Source organism: Phoca vitulina, unplaced genomic scaffold (assembly GCF_004348235.1).
Source record: "Phoca vitulina isolate PV1807 unplaced genomic scaffold, GSC_HSeal_1.0 scaffold20, whole genome shotgun sequence".
Classification (NCBI taxonomy): Eukaryota; Metazoa; Chordata; class Mammalia; order Carnivora; family Phocidae; genus Phoca; species Phoca vitulina.
The window spans coordinates 16,296,169-16,319,272 of record NW_022589723.1 but is presented as its reverse complement, the minus strand read 5'-3'; the positions used below and the strand labels follow the sequence as shown (position 1 = coordinate 16,319,272).

Sequence of the window (23,104 nt, the reverse complement as noted above, 5' to 3'; positions counted from 1 at the left end):
GTCAATGGAAAGGTAGCAGACGGCATGGGGTGCAGGATTAAGGAAGAACAAATAACAACAATAATTGCAGCAGCAATAGGTAACTTTTAGATGACATTTATGTGCCAGGTACCGCTGTCAGTGTTTTAGATATGGTAACTCATTTGATGCTCACAACATCTCTATGGGGTGGGTCTTTTATTAGCTTTTACAGCTGTAAGAACTGAGGTGCACAAAGGTTAAGTTTTAAGGACCAATTCTTAATATTAAATTTTCTTTCTCCATTAATTTTAGTTATGGTTTTGGTTTTTCATTTCAAAAATGCAGGACTAAGACTTTGGTAAAATTCCACTTAAAATTCCTAATATTCCTTCGTGTTGGTTCACACATCCCAAGTATGGCTAATAATATGCTAATATTTGTCAAACAAGAAATTTTCTCTAGCATTTCTGCAAAGACACTAATAAAACACAGAAAGAATTAGAGGATGTCAGAGTTGGTGGGGTCTTTGGATGGCACATATATTATATTTTAGTATTATATCTTGAACTTTAACCGGGGGGGCGGGGGAGGTAACCATCACAGGTACTTCTGCATTGCCCATGTGTCTGAGTGGGACACTTTTTTCCTCATGATGTCATTCAGAATCTCTTGTTCTCATGTCCTGGGTGAAAACTTTCTCTCAGACTAGAGTTGCAAGAGATGTTTCTCTTTTCAGGGGAAACTGGTATGTGTGTTAAATTTTTACCAACATGACAAGTTATTTAATTCTTCCTGTTTCATTTTTTACCTTGGCCACTTTTGTAAGCTCAGAGCCCTTAATATAATGTAATTTTTACATTAAATTGCAATAAAAATGGTAAAGATTAGCAAGCTCTGATATATCACTCAGTATTACATTTTACATACATTAATTCATTTAATGTATAACTTCTTTATGAGAAAGATTATACCTACTTGTCCATTTAATACGTGAGGAGCCTGAGGGATGCAGAGTTTCAGTAATTCCTCCGGGTACATATACTAGTAAGCGTTGAGAAATCTGGCCTCATAGTCTGTACTTTTAACCAATCTATCTTGCTGCTTCCCAGTTATAATAAATCTTGTACCTGGTAAGTTTATTTCTTTCTCCACATACTCTTGGTATCTTCATTTCCCAAGAATCTTCTCCCATCACTGCTATGGGAAAGACACAACATCTTTTGAAGGTAAATGCAGTCACATGACAAGGGGAAGCCTCACTGTGGGAACAGGATTCTTCAGAAAAGACTTTACAGTGAAAGTCTATCAGGGTTGTCAAACTGTGGAGCAAGCTGCCTGTTCTTGTAAATCAGATTTTATTGAATCAAAGCCATGCCCATTGGTTTATGTATTACCTACTTCTGCTTTCATACTGCAGTGGCAGAGTGGAGTAGTTGAGACAAAGTAGAGCTGGAGAAACTGAATTATTTGCTACTTGGCCCTTTACAGGAAAAGTTTGCCGATCTCTGGTCTATGTGATAAATTAAGTGACCATCTACTGGGGCTGAGAACTTTTTGAAGACAGAGTTCATGTTTTATTTATCACTAGGGATACTGAGGAACTGGGCACATGGTAAGTGTTCAATAGACCATTTTTGATTGACCAATTTTGCTTGGGTAAGGCGAATGATATAAATTAGAGCTTGGAGGAAATAGAGGAGAGAAATAAGGAAAAATTTGAGTGGAAAATCATGAAGTGAAAAGTGTGAAGGCATTCAGAGACACTGAGTACAGTTGGGTGGGGTTTGCACTGCACAACTTCAAGGGGAACAGTTCATAATGTCGCCTAGAAATGTAGTGTCCCCTGGAGTTGTGCAGTATGCAACTGTGTGTGCCTGTCCATAGATTGTGACACTGTTAGGGGTGGGAGAGAGACTGAAGGACACAGAACATTACTATCTGATTGTTGTGAAAGGTGAGGATGATGAAAAGGATTCTAAGATGGGAACATATCAGACCTTTGCAGTTCTGGGGAAAGGTGTGTGGTTTAGAGGGTAAGGAGGCCAGAGGCCGGGAGATTGGGAGGCTAATAGAGGAGTCAGGGTGAGAGTGGATGGTGACCTTGAGCAGTGGAAGGGGTGAAGAGGAGGCTCAAGTAGTGTTCCAGAAGTAACACGAACAGCACTTGACCACTTGGTTGGTCAAGAGGAGAGGCAAACGGGAGGGCACACCTCGGATGTACACCTCCATGTACCTTAAACCTTATTATACGGAAAAACATTATAGCACCATGAATGAGAAACTGAAGAGAAACAAACCATTCCTAGTCCCTCTACTACCAGGAAGCAAGCTATTTTCATTTGTGAGTGTTTTGCTTTTCTTATTGTTACATAACGTATTACCCCAAACTTAGTGGCTTAAAACAACAACAATTTTATTATTTCTTATCATTCTGCAGGCCAGGAATTTGGACAGGGCACAGTGGGGAATCTTGTCTCTGCTTCCTACAATGTCTGATGGGGCTGGAGTGAGTAAGATGACTGCTTCACGTGTATTTCTGGTTCCATGGACTGGCGCCTGTAGCCATGTTTACTTTGGTGTGGTTAATCTAAATGGATGGACAGAGCAGGGGAATAAAGGAAGCAAAGAGCCACTTGTCAGGCTCTGCTGGGTGCTTTCCAGGTTTTAAAGCTCTCCTTTGCAGTCTCCTGCCTGGGCTTGTCCCTGGGGTTAGAGCCACTGTGTGTGTTTTTTCAAATGGAGAAACTGAGCCGCAGGTACAGCTACCAGGTCTTGCTCGGGGTAAGTGTCTATTGGAGCACGATTTTGAACAATAGCCTCTTGACACCTGGTCACATGCTTTAACCCCATATGTTGACTACAGAACTGACTTGAATGGCTGAGGGCTAGCTGGAAGGGCTCAAATGGGCTCATGTGTTATCAGTGTTGGCCAGGTTTCTCGGTTCTCCGTATGGTCTCAGATTGTCTCCCTCTCCACGTGGCCTCCCCGTAGGACTCTCCAGCAGTATAGCCACACTTTGTACAGTATACCTCAGGATCCCAAGAGCACAAAAGTGGAAGCCACCAGACTTTCTTCAAACATAGCCTGGAGTGGTATGACCTGGAATTCCATGCAAGTCGCAGGCTGTCCAGATTTAAGGGAATGGACTCATAAACCCTACCTCTTGATGTGTGGAGCAGCATGTGTCTGCAGGGAGGGGAGGCATTTTGGGGGGACGTCTTTGGAGACTAGCTACCACAGTAAGGGGTTAGTTTTTTGAGAAGGATAATCAGATGTTTTAATCCTACCTTGATCCTGTCAGATCGACTTACTTCCACATTGAAGATGCTGCATTGTATTTTGCTACTGTAACTTCAGAATGAAAAATGCAACATGAACAATGTGTCTTCACGATCTGTTAGATTAATGTTAAAGACACTGTTCTTAACTTGTCCACGGTTCTGCATTTAAAGGACTCGCAAACCCCATGAACAAGATTACAGTCCCTAATAAACCAGGAAATTTTGTTTTTTCACATATAAGAATTATAAAACACCTAACGTTCCCCCCCTTTTCCCTTTAGCTTCTAAGACAGGGACCAGTTTAATGCACAGTCACTTTAATTTATTAACTTAAATATTTGGTGTGTTTTACCTTCCTTCTGTATGGGATTTTGCTTTCAACTTCTATTAATAGCTTCATATTTATATATCTGTTGGTGTAATTTGCCTCAAAAACATTTGGGGGGGAATCGGGGATTATAATTGATCAATAAAAATAGATAAGCAATTGCCCATAGTCGGTATTGTAGTTAACTGAACTCTGTTATTTCTGCCATATATGGAGTAGCCACATTGTTAATAGGATAAAACTGGATTAGGAATACAGTCAAAGTTGGACTGCTCTATTATAACAAATCCTAGTTTTAAGTTCTTGTGACTTTACCACTTTCTCAAGTGGCTTTTTGTTGTTGTTGTTGAAATTATCACTGAGTCTATTTATTCAGCACTTTAGGGCGGAAGGGAGAGAGAAAAATTTCCCTCTGTCCGCCATTCCCATCGGAGATGTATTCCAGACAGCAAGCAGGCTCCGAGCTAGGAGAGCTGCTCCATTAGACAAGTGATTTGGTTCAGTGTTTTGAAGGGTTGTGAATTCCTAGACCATCAGTCATACTTACATTCATATATAAGTATCCAAACACATCTAAGTCCAAATATAGTCCAACCATTTTATGATGTTGGTGTTGGGAGACAGGATTTATGGGGGCCCTATGGACACATTATGTCTACTGTTAAGTTCGTGGTTTTGAAGTGAAGTATAGGAATATCTCTATTAATCAAGGGAATGTATTCCAGGGACAGGGTTTTGTTTTTCTATTTCTTCTCCTTTTCCTCCTTCCTCTTCCTCTTTTTCTTCTTTCTCATCACCATTTTCTCCTTCTTCTTCCATCATCATCATCATCATCATCTCATGTTCCTTCTTTTTGCAAGTAACTTTCGATAACTTCTGAAGTTATAAATAAAATTCTGAGCTATAAACAAAATAGGGATGATAGGAATACCAAATAAGAGTTAAGACATTAAGCAAAATAAATTCTAAGTAAAATGTTAAATTTTTACTTGGCAGTCTCAGGATGTTGGAAAAGAAGAATGGAGGTAAGGATTTTGTTAAGAGAGGGAAGGAGGAAAAGGAGGTAGGAGGAGAGAATTGGGAGAAAGTTCTAGGGTGGAGAGTCTTATCAACCAGGGATCTGGGGGGGGGGGAGGGACAGAGCAGGTGCTGGGTCCTGACAGATACAAATAACTACCCCCTTTCTCCAGGTGACCTATGGCCTTAACTAGCCTCTTCAGGGAACAGGGCTTTTGGAGGAGTCAGGGCACAAAGAAAGACACTTGGATGTCAAAAAAGATTCCTACAAAAACATTTAGAGGGATGCACTGGAAAAGCAGGTGAATCCATCATGTGTGATGAACCTGTGTATATGGTGCTGTGTGAAGTTTGGTGCATCCCCGTCTTCCCATGGATAATGGTTTATTGTCTGCCATTTCTCCTACCCATTAGTACTAATTTATAACATTGTGTAATCAGACCCTAATAGGTTGGTGACTTGATGAATAACTTTTAAAGTTCTTCTTACTTGAAATTTTTTTTTTTGCATATGTAATCATGACTCAGATCTTCCTTTATAGTCAGACCATCTATCTTTACAAAAATGTTATAAATTAGCGTTATAGTGGGACAGACTTCAGAAACTTACAGATGCTGAAACCAAGGCCCAGAGAAAGTTCATTAAAAAGTGCTCAAGGTACTTATTTTCTTCCACTCTGTGGAAGCTGAGCCACCCACAGTGACAAAAGACAATTTAAGGAGAAGTGTGTCATTGGGCACCAGATTATCTCTCCTCTTTGTCTTCGTTTCTTGGAAAGGGTGACTGGTATCTCTAAGTCCTCACTTGTGCTTCAAATAAGCAAACCTCCTGTACCACATGGGCATGGACACTTGTCTTGTTCTTGTTTATTTGGCCTTAGGCAGTGCCATCAGTTGCTCAGTGGTCAACCCTGATAGGAAGCGGGGCACTAGAGTTTTAGCTCTTCAGTGCTACCTTGGTATCCATGGAAGCCTCCATATTAGGTGTGGTTGAGTAGGATGGGGCTTTCCAAGTTAGAGTAGCGGGGAGGGGGTGGGAGAATGAGAAGGGAGACTCTTTCTCTGGAAGTCTGAAGAGTAACATCCCCTCCCACCACCACTACCACTGCACTCACACTTGTAATTGACAATTAGAGTGTCAAATGTCCTGGGACGGGCCATGCAATTCTAAGTGTGGAAGCTCAGATTCTTATCTTGTAATAGCCTGACTCAGTTATCCACACTCCTAATTTATACATTTAGATTCCATGTAAGAAGCCTGCCAATGTGGAAAAAATACCTTAAATTCTTGTCTTTTCTTCCATATCATCTATCTCAATAATTTTGTAGAACATCTGCCTAATCCAAATGACAACTATTTATTGAGCATTAACTGTGTTTGAATTGGACCTAATGTTTAACTCCCCGAACGATCACCCCATCTCAAGTCTGAAATGATTATATTCTTTCCAATGGTTCTAGGCAGAGCTACACTTGGAGAATCTTTCTCTCCTTTTACGGATGGGGTTGATGTCCAAGGTGATGTGGACAAGTGCTTTGGAAGGAGGGACTTGATATGCAGCGTTCAAGCCGACAGACGGTTTTTAATCTTTCACGGGCTGCTGCTTCACACCCCAGAGGTGAGGCCACTGACCTCAAGTTTGCAAGTTTTATATCCCCTTACCACCCTGTGAGCTCTGTACTCCCCAGGGCCACATAGTTGCTGTTTTAGCTGGAATCTGAGAAAGTGTCTGAACATTTCCTGAAGAGTTGGCTAGGAGTGATTTGGCAGTCTAGTCATAAGAACCCAGAGCGAGTGACTGGGGTATACGTTATACTTACCTCACACTGTTTCCTATTTGAGCCTGGTTGTGGGTAGCTGGGTCCAGTGCTGTTGCTTGTGAGACTATATTTTAAAGGGCCGAGGTGTCATTTTCAAGGAACACTAATAACAATTGGCCATGTTTTTAGGGAGGCTTGGAAGTGTGGACACAGACCTGCCTGGAGGCAAATCCTGGCTCCACCACCTATTAGGAAGGAACCTCAGACAATTGGTTTGACCTGTTTGACTGTCAGTTTCTCCACTTGTAAAGTGAGATTATAATACTCACCTCTTTGGGTTGTTCTAGGATTCAAGGAGAGAATACATTTCAAGTTGCTAGTGTAGCGCCTGAGGTGTTTAGCTAAGGTAATGAGGATGACTAGAATTCTGTTAGGGAGAAGGATAAAGAGGGGCTGGAGTCATACAAAGAAGGCGGATTTTTTTGGCCAAAGCAAAAAGTTAGATAACCGTTAGCATCTGGGGACCTCTGTCTCAACCTCATTTTGGAACCGATTATTTTCAGAAACAGAGGGAGCAAACTTGAACTGCAAACATTTAAAAAATATAATTTTAATGGAAACTCACTTTGTCTGTGGAGATCTGGTTATACCTAAAGACAGTGTGCTGATAAGGCTTTAATTTTTCAATTTCTCCTTCCTTGAAATTGTGTTATCTTTATTGGGAAATAAACTTACTGAGTGTAATTCCTTATCCATATACCCTGTCAACTCCTCCAGAGAAGTTTGTATTTTTTTACTGGGAGCTCTGGCAAACAGGACTTGTCTTCTCCTTGCTGGTCCCTTCTTTTGGCCCTGCTCCTATCACTGTGCCCATCACTGTGGCCAAAGAAATGGGGCACTTGGGTGGCCAGGCCTGAGTCATGTGGAATGGGTTTTAAGAAGTAGAGGGGTGCGAGGTGGTTAAGCACAGTATCTGCACCCAAACTGAGAAAGCTCCCTTTCCATAGACCCAGAACTCCTTCAACTCACTCTGTCATTACTGTTCCCTCTGGGCGCTTTGTGGGCAGGCCATCTTACGTGATTTGGGGCTAGGCTCTCTCAGATTGGCCACCTCTGAGAAGAGCCATGGCCTTTGCTCTCCAACTGAGCATTCCCTTCCTTTGGCTTCATGCCCTGCAGCAACATAATGCTCATTCAGTACAAAGGATTCTTATTTGTTGTTGTTTTTCTTCTGTGTCCAATTTCTCTTGAGAAATTGAAAATCTTCTTATTTTTTCATTTTCTTTTAATGATTCCCATTTCGATTCTAATGAGAATTGACTTTTAAGAGATATTAAACTATTGAGCATCTGGGAAAGTAGAACAAAAACATACATTATCTTAATATAGGCAGTGCTTTGGTAGAGTTCCTATACCCTGAATCCTTACATACCAACCTCTTGTTAACTGATTGGCAGTAAACCCTAGGAAGCTGTGGTTGCTTCATGTTCATTCACAGGTTGTAAAAATCAGAGTACCTTAAATAAGGAATGGTTTAAACAGATAATAGTTATTTTTCTGTTTGTCATTAAAAGTGTTCAATTTACCTAATACCTCTCATCTCTTTGAGGTAAGTCACACCATCACCAATACAATCATGGTTTATAAAAAAAAAACAAAAACAAAAATGTAAAAACAAATGAACAAACAACCAGGTACTTTTTCTGCTCTGTTAACTTCCCAGAAAAGAAAGAAACCCCAATTAATGAAATAAACTTTTCTTTTTATTCTTTTGAAAACCTTTCAGGAATTTTACAAGAATATGTGAGCCATTTTTTCCTTCTTTTTTTTTTGGTCAGCAGTTCTGACTTTGTGTAGACATTTTTTAACATCTTACAGTTCTAGAAAACAGACTAAAATGGGGATATTTTTCTTATTTTTGAGGGTTCTTTAAAAAGATTTTGTATTGGGATGCCTGGGTGGCTCAGTTGGCTGGGCGTCTGCCTTCGGCTCAGGTCATGATCCTAGGGTCCTGGGATTGAGTCCTGCATCAGGCTCCTTGCTCAGCTGGGAGGCTGCTTCTCCCTCTGCCTACCGCTCCCCCCCTGCTTGTGCTCTTTCTCTGATAAATAAATAAAATCTTTAAAAAAAAAAAAAGGGGAGATGAACCATGAGAGACGATGGACTCTGAAAAACAAACTGAGGGTTCTAGAGGGGAGGGGGTTGGGAGGATGGGTTAGCCTGGTGATGGGTATTAAAGAGGGCACGTTCTGCATGGAGCACTGGGTGTTATGCACAAACAATGAATCATGGAACACTACATCAAAAACTAATGATGTAATGTATGGTGATTAACATAACAATAAAAAATTAAAAAATAATAAAAAAAAAGCTGGAGGCAGACGCTTAAACGACTGAGCCACTCAGGAGCCCCTAGACAACAGAGTCTAATTTGACCTTGGATGAGCTCTGCTTCTTTGTGTTTGGACCCCTCCTTGAAAATAGGTTGTTTAACACACATTCTCACATTTTGAGGAGTTGGAAAACATACCAGGATTCCTTGCTAAATGATTTTCTCCTGTTTCATATTTCCCATGACTATAAGAATTCTTCCATTTGTGAACAGAAAAGCCAACATTCAGCCCTTTGATGGATCAGATACAAATTAATCCCTTTTCCCTCAAACTGTTTGTTAACTGATGGGTTTATGTTGGGCATAAGGAAAGACAAGGTATACTTATGGAAATGGATCATGTCAAAAAGCAGTTGTAATGCCCAAGGAAACCCATCCCCTGGGCTAACATGCTAAGTTATTTGCACGAGTGTGGTTAAGTCTTTTGTTCTTGGATTCCTTGTCTAATGAACATTAACTTTCTTTAGTAGCTGCATAGAAACATTTTGGTTAGTTCTTGCTGCTTGGTTAAGATGATAAACATCTTGGGATTGGACTGTTATTATTTCCAAATGGGGTTCCCCTTCCCACTCAAGAATGTTGAGTTGCATAACAGATAAAAGTGAGTCTTCAAGTCAATGAAAAAAGAAAACAATGTGTGTTGTTATAGTGGTGTTGTAGGACAGGATGGTTATCAGAATGAACTAGACCACATGCTGTTGTGAAGTTGTTGTTTTAACTTTTTAATATGGAGAATTTCAAATATAGACAAAACTAGGGAGAATAATGCCTTGAAGCTCCAGGTTTTGCCCTTATCAGTTAATGGTCAATCTTATTTTATCCACTTCTTTCCCCTGCCACAGATTATTTTGAAATAAACCCATGAAAAACTATTTAATTTGTCATGAACATCTCACTATGTACCTCTAAAAGATAAGGACTCTTTTTTTTTTAACTTTATTTTATTATGTTATGTTAATCACCACACATTACATCATTAGTTTTTGATGTAGCGTTCCATGATTCATTGTTTGCGTATAACACCCAGTGCTCCATTCAATACATGCCCTCTTTAATACCCATCACCAGGCTAACCCATCTCCCCACCCCCCTCCCTCTACAACCCTCAGTTTGTTTCTCAGAGTCCATAGTCTCTCATGGTTCATCTCCCCCTCCGATTCCCCCCCCTTCATTTTTTCCTTCCTACTATCTTCTCTCTCTCTCTCTTTTTTTTTTTAAACATATAATGTATTATTTATTTCAGAGGTACAGGTCTGTGATTCATCAGTCTTACACGATTCACAGCGCTCACCATAGCACATACCCTCCCCAATGTCCATCACCCAGCCACCCCATCACTCCCACCCCCGACCACTCCAGCAACCCTCAGTTTGTTTCCTGAGATTAACAATTCCTCATATCAGTGAGGTCATATGATACATGTCTTTCTCTGATTGACTTATTTCGCTTAGCATAATACCCTCTAGTTCCATCCATGTTGTTGCAAATGGCAAGATTTCGATTTTTTGATGGCTGCATAATATTCCAGTCTGTGTGTGTGTGTGTGTATACACACCACAAAAGATAAGGACTCTTTAAGAAACATAAACACAATACCACTATTACATTGAAAATTAGCATTAACTTTTTTAATACCCTCAACTACCCAGTGAGCATCATTTCCTTTCTTAGAGGTTGTCACTATGTTGAAGTTTTGTGCTGGCACTGAGATCCCAGTCTGCTTAATTATAGCTTGCAACACGAATACTGTCCCACCTTCCCCAGAGCTCAAAAAGTTTGGGGAGGACAGTGCTGGCATCACTCAGGCTGAGAGGGAAATCTTTTGGGTTGGATTTCAGGGAAGAGATGTGCTGGCAGTTGAAATGTGAGTTGCCACATTCTCCATGGAATGGGCAGCGTGTCGACAGCCTCTGAATTAAGTCATAGAGACCCAAAACCAGAGCGTTTTTTAGAACAGCATCTGGGTCACCCTGGTCTTTGTGCAGCTCATTGTCTTCCTGAGCCAGATCAGACAGTTGCTTGCATGTTCTGATGGTTTTGCTTGAACTGACTTTTAAAAAGACAAGTCACACCCATATTCAATTACATGTATAAAACATATTCCAATGGCAACTTTTTTTTTTTTTAAGATTTTATTTATTTATTTGATGGAGAAAGAGAGATCACAGTAGGCAGACAGGCAGGCAGAGGGAGAGGGAGAGGCAGGCTCCCTGCTGAGCATGGAGCCTGATGCGGGGCTTCATGTAGGGCTCAATCCCAGGACGCTGGGGCAGTAAGGCAGATGTTTAACCAACTGAGCCACCCAGGTGCCTCTCCAATGGCAGCTTTGAGTAGGTTTTGAATTGTCCACATTTTGAATCTCTACCTTGCTTCCCATCCCCCCACACCCCCAAACACTGAACATATTAACAGCTAACTCATATTTTCACTAGAAGGAATGGGATAGGATACTCACCACACAGAAACAGCAGTCTATAGGAGTGAGTGTTTCTGAAATGTGTTCCTTTTACCATTGCTTTCTTTTTCCAATATGCTGTGGAAGATCTGTCTTAAAATGTTTGTTTTTGTAGACCCAAGAAAAGAAAACCGAAATACAAAAAATTATGCATAAACTAGTTTATATAAATGAACACATTCTTGTTGGGGTATTTATGGAAACATCTTTCTAATCTCTAAAAATCTCTAGTACTGACCTTGGAATGTTTTATTAATAAATTCTTTTTGTTTTTAATTAGTGATTTATGACATGTTTCCATTGTGTGACCTTTGAGCAATTACTTCACTTCTCTGAATTTCAGTTTCCTCATCTGAAAATGGGCACAGAAATATATTTTCTTGATAAGACTTGGAGGAAGAGTCACACGATCACTTTGTAAATTATAAAGCTCTCTGGAAATTGCTAATTATTATTTTTAGTCTACGGTATATCTTCACATGGACTAGATAAATTTCTGATTCAGTAAAATTTCCTCAAATTTAAATTAGCCTATTCTTGTTGAAAATTTCCAGAGATCTAAATGTTTAGAAATAAGTGCTTACAACTTTGCCTCAATTGCAAAGTTAAAAAAAAGTTATCAAGTTCTTTATCCCTAATATTGTGAATCGTTAATTTCAATGAAATAATCTCAACGACTGCATGCTTTTACCTGACTTCTGACTTTTAGAAACTTAAATTCTATCAATGATTTATTTTCTATATTTTTTTCCTTAGCAACAATGTTGCTTCTGTGCTGATGAAAAAGTTTGGTAGATAAATGTTTTAAAAGACCCATTGCCTATTGACTCTTATGAAATAAAGTTTGAGGCACAAGGTTTCTGAAACTTTTGTAGCTGTAAAATGTTTCTAAGTGATTCATCTGAAACACGGAAAAATTTCACTCTCAGACCCTGTGAATTCTCTTTATGGGTATCTTGACTTTTCATTTTCAGTTTTTAAAATTAAAAAAAGTAGATGAAATGATATTGATTTCTTTGTAATAATGATCTTTTTCATTACTTTATTTTGTTATTTATTTTCTTATAAACATTTACCTTTTCAACAAATTAAATGCTCACTACTCTGACAGAGTTCTTTCTCTCTCACTTTTGTCTTAGTCACAGGTACATTTAAAACCCTAAACCTTCATTTACCATTTAAGATTTAGGTCTTGTGCTAGGTGCTGGGTTGTAAAGATAAATCTGAATTTCTATCTTTAGAGAACTCACATTGCAAAAGAGAGGGTAATTATTGGATTCCAGGGGATCTGAAATGCTTAAGTAACTGGAGTATGAGATTGAGGCCACCAAATAGACTTCAAAACTGACCTGCTTCTTTGCTTTATCTGGAAGCCAGTCTTTCTGGAAATGGCTCACTGAACTCTTGGTCTGTGAACCAGTCCAGGATATTGATCTCATATTATAGTTGCTGGCGGGGTGGAACCTTCTGGTCTCTAAAGAAATCAGGTATATTAAGGATTAGAATATCCAATTACTCCCCAGTTGTTGTTGTTGTTGTTATTTGAGTATAGTTGACACACAATGTTTCACTAGTTTCAGTGTATACTCAGTTTTTAAAGTCCTGATTTATTGACTTACTGGATCTGCCCTGTTGGCCCTGACAGCCTCACACGGGGGTGGGGGATGGCACTGGGCCTGGGGCTGGGCAAGCGCCGATCCCAGCTGCCCTCTCAGGACTGTGGAGTGTCCTGAGTTTAAGGTGTTCGGTTCTCACAGCTCACTGTAGCTTCAGGGACCATGAGTTTGAGTAGCCAAGTTTCCTTCTGGTTGCCTGCCGTGGAATGTGTTTTCCCATAGAAACAACATTTTAAGTTGTGGTCAGGTTCCCAGACCAGCCTACAATAGCCTATTTAGCTGATAGAGACTGCTATTTGACTAGCCTGGGGACCAAACCACCACCTATTAACATTGTTTCTATTGGAAAAGCCATTCCGAGTTTTAAATACCAATAGAGAAATGACATGTTGGAGCTCTACCTGTTAGTCCAGTTGGGAGCTGCCAGTCCCCGGAACTAGAGTATGGAGTCACTGTGCCCTACCAGTTCCTGAGGGACCCCATTCTTTCCCCTAAGCCTGACCCCATTGGCTGGTTTTCCTGTCTTTCGTGTGGCTGCCAGGACATTCAGAAGATAATATTATCTCCCTGGACAGAGTTCGTGGTTTGAAGATTTCTGGGAAGTGGTGAGAATCGTGGTTTTTTCTGTTCAGGTGATAAAGACGAGGGAAGGGAACAGTTGGGACTGAAGGGAGCAGTGAATTCCCCAGACACCACCTGGCTCTGCCTTTTACTACACCGGGTTCTGGGTCACCTCTTTAGTTTACTTGTTTGTGTTTCAATCATTTCTACAATTTCGTCTACCCTTTGGAGAAGTACAACATGGCTTTGGCTTGAGTAAATGGAGTAACAGCCCAGTCAAAGAAAATGTCAGCATAATCCTTGAACTCATAGGTAAAGTCAAGGGGTTGCAGAGTTCTGGGAAACAGTTTTCTAGAAGCACCATGTGTTTTCATGGTGTCATTGGTCAAATCCTCTTGGATGTGGGAGAGATGCAAATTTGAAACAGGCTCATTTTTCGGTTTTGAGGCAATCCCTCCTTGTCGTTATGGAGTCAAATAGTAAAGTTCCAACCTCAGAAGCAAATACATCTCTCCCCATGTGTAGATGGGAGCACCTTTTTATACAACCAGCCAGGGGTTCAGTGATGCCAGGCGGCCAGACACAGCTCTCCCTCCCTTAGAGAGCAGTAGGCTCAGTGCAGACTATGACAGCAGGTTAGTCCAGTCATTGCCTTTAGAAGCTTGGGGGCCACTTGGATGGTTTAGTAGTCTTTGCAGACTTGTGTGTCCTAGAGTTGTTTAATCCAGAGTCCCAGAAGCAAAAAGTACTCAGTGCATCAGCAGGATTAGGACCTGCTGTGCAGAGCGGCACTTCTGGTCTTTGTGGTTCAATGTCCAGTTTCCTGTTACCGTGTACCCTGTGGCTTTAATTTCTTCTTCTTTTTTTTCAAAGAAAAGCACACACACACCTACACACACGTTCCAGTCACCTGTAAAAGATTCCAACAGGTTTTAAATAGGCTGCCAGTCTAAAATGATCTCCCAGATTTGGGGGAACTGTCTTTGCAACTTCCTGTTTCTTTAGTTTTCATAAGCTCTGTATGTGTGTATGTGTGTGTGTGTGTCCCTGATATGGTGACCTAAATTCTTGGGCTTTTAAGTTCTTGGACTGTTGCTTTGGATCAACACAAAATCCCCACAAAAGCACACTGTAGGGTGCAGAGCAAATGAAACTGTTGATGCATCCCCCTCTCTGTTGTGCCTGTGCTGTGAGTTACCCCACTCAGCAGTGAGGAAAGTGATCCCTCAAGTAGCACCTTCAGAAAGACCTTTCAACGCTGCCCCGTGAACTTTGTGACGGTTGTCTTTAGGATTTGGCCACATATGGCTGGCACCATCTCTGGCCTTGATCGGTGGCAACAACCTGCCACAGTGAAATGTGCACCAATCTGTGAGCTGAAAACCTTTGTTTAGTTGCTTTGGGATTTTTGTTTTTCTTTTGCTAAAGAAATAAATAGAATTGTCTACATTGAGTTTTTGAAGGAAATATAGTGATCCCTGAACTGTAAATATTGATAACTTGACTGATCACAATAAATTAATGATCAGCACATCAGCAAAATAACCAAGGCATGAAACCATTATACATTACTGTTTAGCTAAGGATAGCCTTTCAAATAGGTATGAAAGATTTTTCTTTTAAATGGATTAATTTGTAAGAAATAGTTCTATTAGGCAGTTTCCATGTTAGTGGCATTTACAGATGGCCTATTTAGGACATCAAAGACATAGTATTAATCTTTGTTAATTGTACTTTGTACTTACTAAGGCACTCAGTCAATGTTATCTTGTATGCTTCTAAATAGACTCCAGGATATTGTGGGCGTGGCAAACATTGTTTCTCTGCCTGAAGTTTTGGAACAGAGTGGGCAGAGGCAGGTTTCAGGGGTGAGAATCTAGACATATAATTATTTAAAATATATAATTATAATATAGCATATGTAGGTTTTTGAGAGATATGTCTGGAATTGTGTTGGTAGGTTGAAAGGTGGTTGGAATGAATTGAGGAGGAGGATTACCAGTGCAGGGGGAAATGAAATGATACATTAAAAAGGAAACGTGGAAGAAGCATCTGGATTTAGCATGTGTGTCCTGGAGGAGTGGCGAATGCATGAATGAGGACTGAGATGATGGGGGGAAGGAGCGGGACAGGACGGTGGAATTGAAGGTGTAGGTGAAGATGAGGGTGGGCTGGTTAGGCCTACCTGGCAGAGATCTGAAACTGATAGTGAGATGTTTCACATCTTAGGGAGGGTGAAGGTCTATGTTTGGAATGTAGGAGAACTGAACTAAACATGGTGGTGAACGTGAAAAGATACTTAGCTACATTGTCCTAAGGAAGTAGAGAGGAAGGAGGAAGCCAGGAAAAAAGAATGTGATAGCAGGCCAGCAGTGAAACACCAAGATTGAAACAAGTGGATTGCCTGAGGGTTGCTGGAGGGAGGTGGGTGGTGGATGGGCACTAAGGAGAGGACTTGCTGTGCATGAGCACTGAGTGTTATATGTAAGTGATGAGTCACTGAATTTGACACCTGAAACCAATTTTACTATATATGTTAACCAGAATTTAAATAAAAACTTGAAATAAAATAATGAACAAGGGGTTTGCTAATGGAATTAGAGAATTTAAGAGGAATTTCAGCAGTGGGATGGAATAATGATTCCTCTTAGCAAGTGGGAAACGTCAAGTCACAGCTCAGAGAGGTTTCTGCTGAGCCTACGCTGGATGATGGGGCAAAGCACCATTGTTCTGGACTCCTAGCTCTCCAGGCTGACCTTGATGTCTGTGTTTTACCTGCTGTACTGACACTCTTTGCATATTTGCCTGCCTTCTTCCAACAGCAAAGACTGTGTCTTGATCACTATTAAAACCTGGAAGAGTTTATTTATAATTGCATGGTTGCAGTATTATTATTTTACTTTTTAAGAAACTTTTCACTGGAGAACAGTTTCAGATTTACAAAAAATCAGGAGGATAACGCTTCATGAAGTAGGTTGGAGAGGTTGGCTGGCTTATGCCTTCAAAGGGGGAAACCAGAATTGTCTGAGTCCCAGCCAGTATTGACCCAGACAATCCAGAAAGGAGTCCCTGGGTCTGAAGGGCCCCCATGGAAGCTTGAGGAGGCCATGGAAGCCGTTTTCATTACCAGGGTTTGAAGTTTCATTACTTGAGATGTTGTGACTGGCAGATGGACTGGAATAGTCACATGTGGTATTCAAATCACTGTTAGAGGATGTGACATCGTCTTTAGCAAGAAGGGCCAGAATAAAGGCACCTAAGTAAGGGGGGAGCTCTTGCGAAGTTTATTGGAGTAGTAGTGGATCCCCTCATCAGATAGTACTTACAGTTTTTCTTTTGTTTTTTTCTTTTTACCTTGATAAAAAAAATCTGTCAAAGAGCTATTAAAGTCATGATGTATGGTTCACAATATATGTAGCTCATTTGTGTATTATAGTTTTTTCATGATCTTTCACATTTTTTGACAGTGAAAATTATTATTTTTAAAAACTGGAATAGTGGAATATTAGGATATTATCTTGAGGCATGTGACATGGACAGTTAGGCACCCTTTATTTTGTGGGGGTGTGTGCCTTTTGATATCCCTCCACACATATACTTAAGAGGACTAAGTCATTATTTTCCCCCTCACAGTTCAAAAAAGCAGGCAACTCTTGCATGGAGTAGGGTCAGCCTCATTAACTTTTAACTAATGCTTGGTATTCTACTTGCCCAAGGATTTAATTACTTCACATGCGTATGAAATAAGAGCCCCCTGAACTTTTTTTTTTCCCCAGTCTTGTCTGAAAGGGAATTTGAACTTGGGATAGGAAGCAAAAAGGCTATCTAGCCTGTAAGAGAGGCCAGACTTGCAGAAGTGGACTCTGGCTAAGGAATGTGGACACGCTGCGGACAGAGGCCAATTCCTGCACTGATGTGGTCAGACATGGCAAAGCCCAGCTGTTTGCTCCATTGAGAGGGGCATTTGCTAGCCCACACAATCTCTGAGTACTGTCTGAACTGGATCTGAATATTCAGCCTGCTGAGGCTCACCCATTCCCCAGAGAGATTGGAGGTGGGTTGTTGTAGAGCATTGTATTCAAAGCAATTGGTGAGAGAAGTTACAGATAAAGACTTAGCAATTAAAACAATATAATATACAATGGTGAAGTGGACTCTAAATTTTCCTCCCCCACCCCAAAATGTTAGAATACAGGTAAAAACCATTTATGCTTAATTGGTGGTTTATTGATGGACATTTTGTGGCTTTTGTTACTCATACCCTCTATTGGGTGGAATACCATCTTGCCCCCAAATGCATCTCTGCCTTAACATAGGGGTTAAGAGAGTGTACTCTGGTGTCGGGCTTCCTGAGTTCACATCCCCATTCTTTACTTCGAAGCTGTGGGAACTTGCTGGTTTGTTTAACCTTCCTAAGCCATAGTTTCCTTAGTGTTAAAGATAGTAATAATAGAACTTACCTCAAAGGGTTGCTATGAGGATGAAATAATGTATCTTTAGCACTTAGCATAAAGTTCTTTTTGAGTTTTACTTTTTTTTTTTAAGATTTTATTTATTTTTCAACAGAGAGAGAGACGGCGAGAGAGGGAACACAAGCAGGGGGAGTGGGAGAGGGAGAAGCGGGCTTCCCGCTGAGCAGGGAGCCTGATGCGGGGCTCAATCCCAGGACCCTGGGATCATGACCTGAGCTGAGGGCAGACGCTTAACGACTGAGCCATCCAGGCACCCTGAGTTTTACTTTTAATTTACCAAATGCTACTGCCACTTCCACTGAGCTTTAACTCTTGACTTGTTTTGGTGGTGGGTTTGGTGGGTATGGCTGATGAAGTAAAAAGGAAGAGAAAGGTATGAATGCTACAGTTTCATTTACACAAAAAAATAACTTCACTAAAGATTTATCTTCTTTGTTACTGCTTTTTGTGCTGAAACCTTAGAATAAAATCTTTTATAATGGAAATAATCCAACGTGTCTACTTTAGACTTTACATATCTTCGTGCTTTCCAACTTAAATAAGACATTCATTTATTTCTAGAATTAGAGCTGATTTTCCTGTGTGTAAGTAGAATAAATGCCACCCAGCTTGTTTGAATGAGTGCTATTAGTTTGCAGTTCTCAAGACCAAAGTTAGCAGAGGAGAAATCTTACATCTTTCTACTACCTTGCAATAAGCCACATAGCCTAATAGTATTCAGTGTGTTAAAGGATGAATGGCAATGACATTTAAACAGTCATTGTTTGAGGAGGTTGGTTGAAACACTTGAAATGAAATGATATATTACTTACTATAAAGGATAAAGTTATTAAACGCAAAAAAGAGCAGAGCATGCAGACAAAAATAAATCACAATTAGACATTATGTAGAATTTTAGTAATGCAGTGAAGTGAAAATGTGATCACTAATGAAACGGAACAGTGAATGAATGAAACCGTTCATACAATGAAGCAGAAAGTACCCCATTTATGAGAGAAGGTGTTTATACTTTTAAAGTTATTGCTTTAAATAAAAGAGGATGATCAAAGTATAACGGCACGCTTTAAAAAAATGAGCAGTTATGAATGAGTATTAGGTGAGAATGCAAAAGATTTCTCTTCATTTCCCCAGATTCTCATCTCTTGAGCCAACCAATTTTAACCATTTCTGGTTTTAGTTCTTCTCATGTTTATCTTCACGACACCATGGACTGTGCTTGTTCCTCTATTTCCAGATTTACACAGTACCCGTATTGGCTCCTTGCCATGAAAGATGGGGCCATAGCTCACTGAGATATCTATACCTTTTCTCTCTCTTTGCCTTCCCACTTTTTTTTTGTAATCATAGTATGACTTTCAGTTATTGGTTATTTTAAAACATTATATAATATACTTAAACCTCTGTTTCTTGAATCAACTACTTTATTTCTCTCCATACCTTTCTTCCCAACTCGTTTCCTGGTTTATGACAGCTATACCATTACTTTTACAGGTGCAGGTTTAAAACATTTACATTTTGATTTGCAATCATTGTAAATCATAACTTCTTCCATCTTTTGTCTGTAGGTTGATTGTAAACATTGAAAAAACAATGAGGCATGTTTATATTACTGTGATTTTTCAAACACCTTGGAAAATCTTTGGAATATCTTGTTTTGTAGGATGAAATTTCTGATTCTGGACTCTTTATTCTTAGCTTTTTCACCATGTTATATGTGTTATTACTCCATAAATACACTCATTCTTGTCAGACAATATGTCCTGATTTTTGTTTGAAAACATAGTTATTCCGACCACAGGACACCTGCAAAGGCTCAGGGGTCCTCTGAAGCTATTCTAGGATTTGGTTTGGGGTTGGAATGGATCCAGTGGAGTTGTAATGAGCTGTTAGTGGGGAAGGTTTGAGGTGGTTAACTCTGGCTTGGATTATCATTTTCAATCTAGAGAACTTTTATGGAGTTTGGAAGATTTGATTGCTCCCCCAACCTTAGCTCCTTATCCTAACTTCTCGTCTCACTCCCCTTTCCAAGATTCTGACTTACCCTGAGGACTTCTGGGTACTCTGAAGTTTGGGGCACTACTTTGTCACAGGAGGGGCACAGGATTGAGAACCCCTGGCTTAGAATTTGTGATAAACGTTCTCTTCCTTAACCTTCTATAGTTCCTTTGGTTGAGTCACTGATTTAGGTCAGAAGGTAAAGCTGCATTGCATTCATGTCCATTATTTCATCTGATAGACACACATGATGTGGGGCCAAGGCAGACATTCCATTATCCTGATGTGTAGAAACATAAACTAAGGCTCAGAGAGCCCCTCGCATCAGGCACAAAGTAAGCCTCTATCCAGTCATTTTCTGGGTAGCTTTGGAGATACCTGGGGCTGTTGGGTATGGATGTAGGGCCCTTTCCCGAGTTCCTTTAACTTTTTTCCTACTTCTCTCTCTGACCTCGGCATCAGTCAGTCGGAAGTGTGCTTTTTGTCCTGCAGTGCTCCAGGTCCTCTGGGGCCATGAGAGGAGCACAGGATGGGGCAAAGACCTTACCCTGGTTCCCTGTCCTGCTTGTGCTTGAAGTAGTGAGTTCAGAGGAGATGCAGGAAGCTTCCGTGCTGTTACGCGTGGTCGACACAGACAAGGAGAACGTGTGAGCGCACCCCAACTAGAAGTACATTTTAGTTACGAAGTTGTTTTTAAAGGTTTATGCTAATGAGACTGCAGGATTTATACCAGCGAGCCTTGGAATAGCCACTGTTTGTGAAACTGATTGCAAAACATTTGACCTTATTCATCAGCCCCTAAACTTGAGGAAGTAGCATCAAGGTTTAGGCCCTCGGATGTGGCATGGTGAAATGAATGGTTTCTTTGGGGTTGCTGCGTGTTTAATCCTCTGCCTTAATTTCTGATACAGAACTAGCTAGAGCCTTACCCAGTGGCTCCCTTAAATTGTTAAGTATGGATCATCTGGATTCTGAATGGAGGCTTTGCTCCAAGAAACCTGATGAAATATCTGTAAACAAGAAACCCGAAGTTACATGTTCTTTATTTTCCTGTAACTGCCGGTATCAGCTACTGTGTTTCCAAACTTTGGCTAAAGAAATATTTACATTTTTTGGCTTTTATTTTTTCTGACTAATGTCAGAGTTTGGATTCCCATAATTCTAGTGAAAGGAAGAATATGGTCACATTTTAGGGGTGAGTTGGGTCATTAAAATATGCACAGCTTAAATGAGTAGAAATTTAAAACTCTATATGCAGATTTTATGATGACCTTTCTTAACTAGATTGGTAGGAATTTTATTGTTTAAATTAGACTCATATAGCCCCATAGATATTTATAACTATGCCAAATGCGGTGATAGAATGCACTGCATTTTGCATCTCTGGTTTTAATTTTTCTGATGTATGCATAGGTAATATTAAGGGATATCCTTATTGGTATCATATGTTAAAGAATCCCAAACTACTAAGCCAGTGTTGAGTCCCATGGGTTTACCTTTTTTTTAGTCTGCAAAAATTTGCCCCATTCTTGTAACTCAGAGACCTTTTTTCCTTTTATTTTGTCATATATATATATATGTATATAAAGTATGGAATTCTTGTGATTGGATTTTTTTTTTTTTTTCCAGACCCAATGTCTGTGGATCACGTTATAATGCTTACTGTTGTCCTGGATGGAAAACCTTACCTGGTGGAAATCAGTGTATTGTCCGTAAGTAAATAGATGATCTGTCATTCTTCATGTTCTTCTTTTGTTGTTTTGGTTGCATGGTGATTCTTAGTACTTGTTTCTTTGTAACTGCATACCATTAGTATGTTTATAGCAGAGCCTTCCAGCTCTAAGATTTTCCTACTTCCTCTGAAGCCAGATTGGGAAATACACTAATTTGGTCAAACGACTGTTATACTTTAGTTCAGTGACTTCCTTTAGAATATTTCTGACATATAGGGAAGAGAGCCACAGGGTTACTTTGCTCAAGGGTACATGTGACCTGGCTTCATAGACTATGTAATCACTTTGATGGGATTTTGAAAAAAGGATACCATTGCTGCTTTCCTTACTGTCATCTCTAACTCTGTTGGCCTCCCACAAGCCTACTCAAACATTGTACATTGAATTTGGGTGGTCGAGGCCAAAGACAGACCTAACTCTAGAGAGGAAAGGAAGTGGATAGAGCATCAGATGCAGATGAATGGAAAGAGGAGGGAAGAGCTCAAATGGGACCAGTGATTCCTCCATTGACTGTGCAATCACAGCAAATCTCCAGATTGTCATCATATCCCACAAATGTGGAGTGGCAGACCACATGCCAAAAAAAGTGCTATGTAATGGAGATACTATGTCAGATTGGTTATGGCTTCTGTCCTTTATGAACTTTTACTGTCGTCATACCTATGAAGTGATTTCCAGTTTTCAGAAAACTGTCAGTATAATGGGGAAATTTAGAGCTGAAAGGATGTTAAGGAATTACTCCACTTTCTCTCTTGGCCTAGAGTGGTCTGTGTAGAAGAACAGAATATTTCAACCAGTGTTCTCTCGGTGACCTGAAAAAGTTAATCTCTTTCCCAATTCTTGATTTTGACCAAAAGCACCTTATTCATTTGGCACATTGTGCTTTATTTAGGGATCAAAACTTAATCACTAAGAGAGGTATAGAATGGTGTTTGGAGTTTTCTAAATGAACTTGACAACAGAACCCTCTCCCTGGTGTTCTATAGAATCTCTGAGAAATGCTGTCTTCAGGTATTTAATTGGATGTTTATAGGATCCTTTGACAGTTTATTTCTTAATAGTTTTCAATCCCTATCCTAAGCTTTTTCAGATGTTTGAATGCACTATCAAGTGTATTATTTTTAAATTTGCACATCTCATTTGCTGCTTGCATTTGAGGAAGGGATCATGCCTTTGAGTATAAAACGTAGTGACCTACTAATATATATAAATCATTTGCCATTTAAACTTGTTATTCTGGCTACCAGCAGAGCATTTGGTACCAGTATATTAGTCTCTCAGTGACATGAAGGTGTTAATATTTCTCTAAAGGATGAACAGCTTCTTGACTATAGAATCAGTGCTATTGTAATGGATTCCAAATTTCTTCTCTCAGACTGTTGATGTCATTGAGAATGGGACTTAAATGTAGGATAGTAGCTGTTCTGTAGATTATATGTTCCCAGTGGGCAGGATCTGATGTAGAGAATTAGTCTTAGCAGGGCTCAGGATTTTTATAAAAATTATTAAATAGTAGCTTATAATAAAATAA

At 40.0% G+C, this 23,104-nt stretch overlaps 1 protein-coding gene across 3 annotated transcripts in view; it reads left to right on the top strand.

Moving 5' to 3' along the window:
* FBN1 (fibrillin 1) overlaps positions 1-23,104 on the top strand; it is a 227,712-nt gene that overhangs the window by 6,355 nt on the left and 198,253 nt on the right. For all 3 annotated transcript variants that reach the window (XR_004301028.1, XM_032417484.1, XM_032417485.1), the window contains one exon: positions 21,470-21,552. Coding sequence is in view for 2 of the 3 variants with exons in the window: in XM_032417484.1 (XP_032273375.1) it covers positions 21,470-21,552 (83 nt within the window). In the remaining variant the exon portion in view is untranslated. The remainder of the gene's footprint in view (positions 1-21,469; positions 21,553-23,104) is intronic.